This window comes from Cuculus canorus, chromosome 1 (assembly GCF_017976375.1).
Source record: "Cuculus canorus isolate bCucCan1 chromosome 1, bCucCan1.pri, whole genome shotgun sequence".
NCBI lineage: Eukaryota > Metazoa > Chordata > Aves > Cuculiformes > Cuculidae > Cuculus > Cuculus canorus.
In genome coordinates, this window is record NC_071401.1 from 162,135,774 (window position 1) to 162,144,477 (window position 8,704).

General features: G+C 39.3%; 1 protein-coding gene across 12 annotated transcripts in view; it reads left to right on the forward strand.

The window, feature by feature from the left end:
- NAV3 (neuron navigator 3) overlaps positions 1-8,393 on the forward strand; it is a 553,670-nt gene extending 545,277 nt beyond the window's left edge. For 10 of the 12 annotated variants that reach the window (XM_054072776.1, XM_054072766.1, XM_054072783.1 and 7 more), the window contains 3 exons: positions 199-317; positions 3,041-3,244; positions 5,411-8,393. In XM_054072776.1, coding sequence (XP_053928751.1) covers positions 199-317; positions 3,041-3,244; positions 5,411-5,530 — 443 coding nt within the window. In that variant the 3' untranslated portion in view covers positions 5,531-8,393. The remainder of the gene's footprint in view (positions 1-198; positions 318-3,040; positions 3,245-5,410) is intronic. The other 2 variants (XM_054072826.1, XM_054072836.1) reach the window with 1 other exon arrangement.
- The last annotated feature ends 311 nt before the right edge of the window (positions 8,394-8,704 follow it).

Here is an 8,704-nt window from a genome sequence, read left to right on the forward strand (position 1 = left end):
AAAACTTCTAAATTAGGCTCCAGAATAGGATAAAGTGACACTAGTTCATTTTTAATAACAGAAGACTGATAGCTTCTTTATTGTAGTCCTGTATTAGAATTGTCTTCACTCGAGTTTGTACCAATACTACTTTTTAAAGATTATTTTTAATATATTTCCTGGTTCTACTTTTTTTTAATACACAACTTGACTTTTCAGGTCCCCGTCTCTTCCTCCCTTGCCCTATGGATGTTGATGGCTCCAGAGTGTGGTTCACAGACCTCTGGAACTATTCCCTGGTACCATATCTTCTGGAAGCTGTGAGAGAAGGACTTCAGGTACATCATTTTTTTCCCAGCTAATTTTCTTTAATTAGTTTCATAGGCTTTTTCCAAGCTACTTTTAACCAATCCATTTAAGTATTAGTGCCATTGCTATTGCAAAAAGAAAATCTGTGGAGGGATTATACAAATCAGCCTTGAACTCCTTTTGACCTGCTCTTACTCTGATATATAATTTGGCTTTGTCTGCTCCAGCACCAGTGTATCTTGTATTTTATGAAGAGAGTTTCTCCTCCGTGACTGGAGGAAGGTTTTTCTTTTCAGACTGTTCGAAGATTTCACAGCAATGCTAAATATCGTTCAGATTGCCTCCCTGAGTCAAGGCAGTCCCAGCCTAACCCTGCATGGAAGAGTTAATAGCCCTTACAGTGGTGCAAGAAAATAGCTTTGATCTGCATAATCCTCTCTCACCCACGTACACTTGTAGGCACACAGGCCTACAAGAGGATAGCTTGTGAACTAGGATATTTTCACCATTCAGGAAAAAAAAAAAAAAAAGGTGAACTGGCCATATATACACAGATTGAGATCATTTATTCTTTGGCTCTGCTCAACATGATGGTCTGTCCCTTTTTGCCCTTGTATCTTCTGCCTCTGGTTGTATTTCCCATAGTTTTGTGCCTCCTTTTTTATTTCTCTATATGGCCTAAGGTTTCCTTCTGGCTGCACTCCTCACTGTGCCTAACAGTGCCAGGAGATCAGTGCTTGACTGTTCTGTCCACCCTATCATTTCCAGAGCTAGGTGTTTAGCAGCAGTTCCTTTGACTGATTCTGAACTAGTATTGTTTATTCTACTCTACTAGAAAAAGGGCTAGAGATAGCTTTGCTGTAGATAGCACTGTAAGCTGTCCCATATAGGTTGAGATTTTGGACCATTCCACATTTTTGGAGCAACCTCAAATCTCAAAATTAATTAATCCAGATTTTTATTTGTTTTTCATTTTTATTAGACTTTCTCCCTTTATTTTTTTTCATGTAATTCTATGTCCTCTGAAAAGGCGCTTTATGAAAAGGTGGGTTTTGCCACACATGACACTGAAATTGCTCCGCAGTGCAGAGGGGATTGTTATGGACTAGTAAAGAACTGTGTAAGCAGCTGCAATTTCATTATTGCCTTGTATTGACGTAATGACATACTGATGCAGTGGAGGTTTAGTATCTTGCCTGCTGAATATGTCACACTTTACTAAAACTGCTTACCTCTCTGGGAATTACAGAGTGTTTACGCCTTGTGCAAAAAACTGCCAAACATCTGATAGAACAGCCACAATAAGATTAACAGCATTTCTTTAAACCAGCTATAAAAATGCAGTGATATTCTTCATGCTCATATTTTCCCAAGTATATAGGGTACTTACTTAAATAGAAACTTCAGTTCAGGAGCAGAAGATGGCAGCATACAAGAGAAAATATGTTGTTTCACGAACTGTTCCAATTTTTAGCTGCTTTGGATGGCTTCCATAGGATAACATTATTAATAACAACCAGAAATCTTTTATATGATGTAATTAGATGTTCCTGGAACCAGGGATGGGTAGAAAATGGCTTTCTAGCCTGGTACTTTTCAAACTTACTTGTCAGACACAAAATTTACAAGCCTTATTCAAGGTTCCAGAAAAGATTTAATCGCTGTTAATCTCAGATGAGGGGAAGTGCTGCTTACAGCCTGGAGTTAGCCCGCTGCCTCCCTCAGAAATATTTCCTCTTGGCTCATTTAGGCAGATTCCTGTTACAGCAGCCTAACCTCAGCATAGGCCAGAAGGAGTCTGAGCATCTCTGTGCATAATATAGGGGACTTGGCTGCCTAACCTGCAGCTCTGGACTCAGCAAGTGCCTGGGAGCAGGTGTTGCAGCGATAAGCACAACTAATCTCTCTGGCTTCAGCACTAAAATCCTCCACTGTTTTACTCACCTTAGGAGCGCAGCCCATCTAAATGCTCCATGACTCTATGCCCTGGCAGTATTATGCTGCTCCTTGGATCGTGTGAGGCTGTTTGAGCTGGGAGAGATCACAGAAAGCCCCGGTGAATGGCTCCCCATCCTAGTGTGGTATTGTCACAGCTAACGGAAATCTGTAAAGCAGCAACAAAGGGGCTCTCATCTAACATGATTGTGAACAGCAGTCTAGCGAAGGGAACATGTTAGTTAGAAATATACCAGACTTCCTTACAATATCCTCATTCCTTCTTCCTCAGTCCTCTTCCCAGATTCATAAGCATTTTTGTGCTTCGTAGTAGGGAAAAATCTATCCTTTGTGAATTTCTTATCTTACCATTGTGAAAGATCTCAAACTTAAGGTGTGGGCAGGTGTCCACATCCCATTTTGCTAGAAGAGAATAATCTGTCCCGGTACTTCCTAATTAATTTCAAACGAAATCCAATTAACTAAAATGTTATTATATATTGGTCAGAGTTAATTTCACTGATATGCCGTAAGTTAGGTCTGATTTCATACTGCATCAAGAACTTGTGGCTCCCACTATTGTCTACAAGTGACACTAGTTATGGACTTCTTTTCAACCTGCAGTCACTCTACATGTTGAAGAAGCATTAATGGAGATTAGGTCTTTTGAATGTCTTATCACATCCAAACGCTGAGCATATCTGAAAGCAAACCGCTTATTAAAATTATTTAGATGTTTTTGATGACTTTTGCCTGCTGTTACAACTGGTACTGAAAACTCTGTAGGATACTTACCTGTGTTATATCCATTATATAGATGTATGGTAAGAGGGCACCCTGGGAGGATCCCTCCAAGTGGGTAGCTGATACCTATCCATGGAGCTCTGCATCTCTACAGCATGAGTGGCCATCGCTACTTCAGTTAAGACCAGAAGATGTTGGTTATGAAGGTTATGCATCAGCAAAGGAAGGAACAACCTCAAAGCACGTTCCACAGACTGATACAGAGGGGGATCCATTGGTAAGGATTCCACTTTGAGGAAAAGGCTTTTCAATATGAACTTTACTGTCACGGGAAAAAAATATTGTGTACCTGTTCCAAAATGGTCTTTTAAAACAAATTCTGCTATAATTTATTCAAAAGGTTGAAACCAAAAGGAAAATCTAGAAGTAGGGCAGGTATCACTATTGTATTAAGATGTCCCTAAATTGTTTCTATTTCCTGTCTGACCAGAAATTTATCTAGTCTTCATGATGATAATGTTTAGGTACCACTCTTCAGCAACTCATTAATCAGCTTATACTAAAAACAACTTTCCAGGTTTGGCAGTCCTTCATCTGTATTCTGCAAATGAAGGATTGAGAAGCTCACGTTATCTAACTTGTCTATCATAGAGAATTTAGTGGAAATGAAAATTAGACAGCAATCCTCTCATTCCTCAGAACATTCCAAGATAACTGATGACTGTATAACAGTCTTAGTGTAAAAGGAATGGAAGTGTGGTGACATTAAAAGATAAAGAGGTTGATTCCCCTCAATGCCATGTATTGTTTTATTTAAATATGATCCCAGACGTTTGGGTTTACCATTGCCTCCTCTGATAATAGGCTAATAAATTGCCTATATTGAACTGTTATTCTGGTATAGTACTTTCTCTATAGACTGTCTTTATCACAATTCAAAATACCATTTTAGAGAACTGTACTTCTGGAATACAGGCAGCCCTTGGAAAGGGAATTTCTCAGAGGAAAATACATTTAAATTTTATCAGTCCTAAGAAAATGACTCCTCAGCCTCACAGAAGTGTTTGGCATCCAAAACTAGACCTTACATCCTGAAGTAGTGTAAAAAAATCACCTCATTTGATCCCCTGTCTCCCAGTCATAAGCTTTGTGGTGATTGTTTGACCCTATGATTTGGGCTGCCAGTGAGTGTATTGGTCCGACTTTCAACACGTATGCATCACCGTCACTAAGGTGAAAATACTTGGGCAGCCTAAGTTCAGTGTCCCGTCACCCTTGTCCCTGCATACTGTGATCAGTACCTGTACCTGACTAATTATCAGAAGCTTGAAACTTGTGAATGGAGGGCTTGTCCCTGCCTGCAGTGAACCTCATGGGGAGGCAGACATCATGCTTGAGGAAATAGGACTTTTCACATGCAGGCTATACTGCACACCCACCGCATGTATCCTGTATTCTCAAACATGGATGCATATTAAACCTTCACCAAAAGACACTTGGTAGTATTTAATATTAAAAGCTGCCTAGAGAATACTTTACAAACCGTGCAGGTTGAAACCATAGAGACATAAGTATTCCTGAGCAAACTGGAAAACAGGACTTAATACACAAACACACAGGAATACCTCTTTCTGTTTGGTTTTTCATTGCCTGCTTTTTATAATGACAGCGTATTTGTTCCTTGAAAAACACTAAAGCAATGTCAACATGGCTTGCAGCCCTGAGTGTGCTGGCAGAAGTGAATGGTTTATAAATAAAATCCTAATCATTACATAGAGTTAGGCGACAAGCATCCAAGTAATTTTCTGTGGCTTAATGCTGCTTTTTGATGACTTTTCAGATGAGCTTCAGGTTCTAATAATCACCAAATTATGTGGAGGCTCTCCTCTCCTGGGTGGGAGGATCTGTTGCTGCTTCCCTGCTGAGGTCAGCCGCTCAACAGCAGATGGGACTCATGAGGCACCTGGCCTTGGTCCACCCATCTCTTGCTCCCTCCCCATCTCTCTCTTGCAGAGGGGGTATGTTAGTATAATTATGTTTTCAGTTGCTTTTCCAATGTAGTGTGCCTACACCACCCAAAAATTATCTAGAAGCTTGACTGTCTCCAAATATGGGCCCAGATGCCCAGCTGTGATATGGCTTCCTTCCGCCGCTGGTGTTGCAGCTGCAGCCAGTCTCACCCTTGAAATAAAGAGAGTTATCAGGCAGCTCCATTGTATCCCTCTGGCTCTTTGGACCTTTAAACTTCTATTTAAAGACCAGAAGGCAATGAAAAGGGTACCAGGAGGAGCTGCTGACACCATGCCCTTTCTGAAGTCCTTTTGTATGATCTCAGCTAGATACCAGTACATGTCATACAGCAAGGGAGCTTAATTAAATTTTAACATGGTCACTGCAGCATTAAGTGAGAGGAGATTATGTAAACACTGCTTTCTTCTTTCAGATGAATATGCTAATGAGGCTTCAAGAGGCAGCCAACTATTCGAGCGCACAAAGCTGTGACAGTGATAGCACCAGCCACCATGATGATATTTTGGATTCATCCCTTGAATCAACTCTCTGAACGGAACAAATCTTGGTAGAGGATTATGGTAAAATCTGTTTCCACTAGACCACTGCCAGTATTAAAGCAGCACGCCAAGGTCCCTGAGCGAGAATGGTGTGTTGTAAGTAGGCAGGAGACCTAACTCTGCAAAATCAGGAAGAAAAATTGAAGTGGAAAGCTTGAATTAGTTTAATTTTAAGGCACTTCAATAGCTGTGGAGCCAAGTGAGACTCCATTTGTCAACTGGAAAGGGCCCTAGACCAAGGGCATCTAAGCAGATTGCACATGTGTTAGCCAAACTGGATTTTTTTTTTCTCTTTTCCTCTTTCTCTCTGTCTCTCTCTGTCTCTATTTCTCTGTAGAAGTTTACAGTGCAACTCCTTTATTTTTTATTTTCTTTATTTTACCCTGAGGTGCTGCATGAACAATGCAGTCTTCTAATTTTTTTCTAATCTCTGTTGTGCCACATGATGCTGGTCACAGGACTGCAGTGGTGTTTGTGTTGTACGCTACTGCCCATTCCAAAACCAAGTCAAAGGTGATGCTAGTAACTCAGAAAGCACAAACACTACTGTGCAATCACCAGAAAACATGACTGTGATATGCTGGATAAGTGCCAATTTAATTCTAACTGCCATGGTCATGGTGATGCGCTCCATCAAGTTTTTAGTACACGACTCTCAGATTTTATAAAGTTGTTTTTACCACAAAGGTCTTTTTTAACCACCTGCCCACTCCTTAACAACAGTTTTGTACCAATTATTAACCAACACTGATTAAAGGCTTCTTAGGGCTTCGTTGTTTGAGCCTTTTCAGTGAAAGAAGGATCATTTCTTATGGTGCTGTCTCACTGCCTTAAAACAGATTTCTAGAACAGTTTTACAGTTGGTTTAATTCCTAAACCATTGGTAATTTACACTGTTTTTTTCTTCATTTACTAATGAGAAAACGTCAGTTAACACAGTAGCCTCATATCTGTATATCATGATTTTATAAAGTAATGGATAGGAGAAAGAACAGTTGCTATATAATATTTTTATCTTGTGAATAGATTGCTCTGCCTACCCTCAGAAATACACAAGGAACTCAAACCCACTTCCACTGCCACTTAAATGCTGAGAAAATCAGCTCAAACCCATTTGGTTCCACGGAATGGAGTTTTTGGAGGACAGATGTTTTGAATTCTTATCCAGCAGAGCTGGATGCACTTGATGCAGCATGAGCACAAATATATGTTGAGGTTTTTTTTTTTTTCTTTTTTCTAGTTTTAGCATGTTGTTTTGATTGCTATTGTTGTACATGAAGAATTCAGCATAAAAGAACACTGAAGCAGTGATGTCCACTGTGGAAGAGGAAGAGTTTATACTGTAAGAGTGGGTTGGTTTTGCACAGTCTGCTGGGTGGGTATTGTAAATATTGAAAAACAAAACAAAAAAAAAACAAAACAAAACAAAAAAGAAAAAAAAAGAAGAAGAAAAAAGCCTTGCACAAATCAAATCGAAAACAAACAAACAAATTGTATTTTATTCTGTTGGTGTTAAGAGATGTTTCACTTGCTGAGATTTCCTGTATGTTGCAAACAAATACAGAATGCAAAACTTAAAAGCTGTAATTACCTGGTGTGTTTGTCCTGTACTTACAGTTGTTATGACTATGCAGGAGCTACCAATGCTACAATCAGCATGTTTCAATATCTATATGAAGCCAATACATTTGGGGGGGGGAGGGGAATCCGAATATGTTTTAAGCGTATATGTCACGGCAGGATTGCATTCAATCTGCTCAGAATAATCAGAAACACTCTTACCACAAGAGGAATCTGGTTAAAATAGGTGCATATAAACAAGAACGTACCTAAGGGCTTTGGCATTGTGTAGACATGTACTGCACACCTCCATGGATGTAACCTTCAGGATGTGTATTTGGTGCTATTAACTCTTTGTGGCCACCCTGTGGCCACTTGCTGTAAAACAAAAATAAATCAATGCAGTTTCCAAATGGCACTGAGCTGCATCACTGAATCTAGAGGTTCCTACACGGTGCTATTGCCCTATCAAACTCTAGCTGATTTTATGCATGTAGGATTCAGTCAGACCACCATCATGCCCCCCAAATCTGGATCTTATTTCTGATGCAAAATGTCAACACATACACCTTGAGTGACTCAAAAAACTAAAAGAAAGCTGCTCTTTCCTGTACCTGTGCTCTGAGCAAACCTGCAGACCTTTTCCTGCCATATTTAATACACAAACACACAATATCACATATACAAAACTTCCTGCAATACATCTCAGTAAGTCCACCTAGTTTACAACTCAGAAATTGTTTGTGAAACATTTGTCTGTACACATTTTATATTTTGTACATTTTTGATGTAACATATCATGTAAATAGACAGAAACAGTGAAATAAATCATCTGAAAAGTTTTGTAGTCTTTGTAAAGCCCTAATAAGTATTTCGTGTCATCGGACTTAACTGGATGATGTATTTTCTATTGGTTTATTGTTCCTCTAGCTTGTAAACCAGCTTGCGTATATTTTTTTGCAGGTGTGCGCACTGTATCTGTCTAAATTATTACTTTGCCATTAAAGTGGAATTATTTATTGAAAACACAGTCTGGTGTTTTTGCAGTCAGGACCACTTAACAGTTAGATATAATTTCAGGTATAAAAACATATAAACAAAATGACAATCTGAAGGATGTAATTTTCTGTATTCAGCAGAACTCTGTAGAAGCAAAAAAAGTACTGTTTCTAGTTCCAGTGAGTCAGTACGATTATTTTAATGATTCTTTACATGGTGGGAACAGGTTGTGCAGTTCAGGAACAACTTTACAGTCTCCCTGTTCTAAAGATTATCTTCAAAATACAAGGCTATTGATTTCCGTGGTGGTAAACCTGTACAAAAGTGGTGCAGTATTTATGCCTTACTTGCAGACTTGAAGGACTTAGGGCTACCTCCTCCATAGGTAAACATGAATACGCTTTAACAGAATTTAAAAAGAAATAAGAAAGTAGAATTATGTTAGTCAACTAATCACAGACATTGAGGCTGGAAGAGACCATTATGATTCTGTAAGGTGTAGCACCTCAGCTACATCTCAGCAGCAGGTCTGTAGTTTTTTTCTGAAATTGTTATGTCCCTGGAAATACCCTTAGAGGTAACAGCACAGAATAGAAGACCCAGTACCT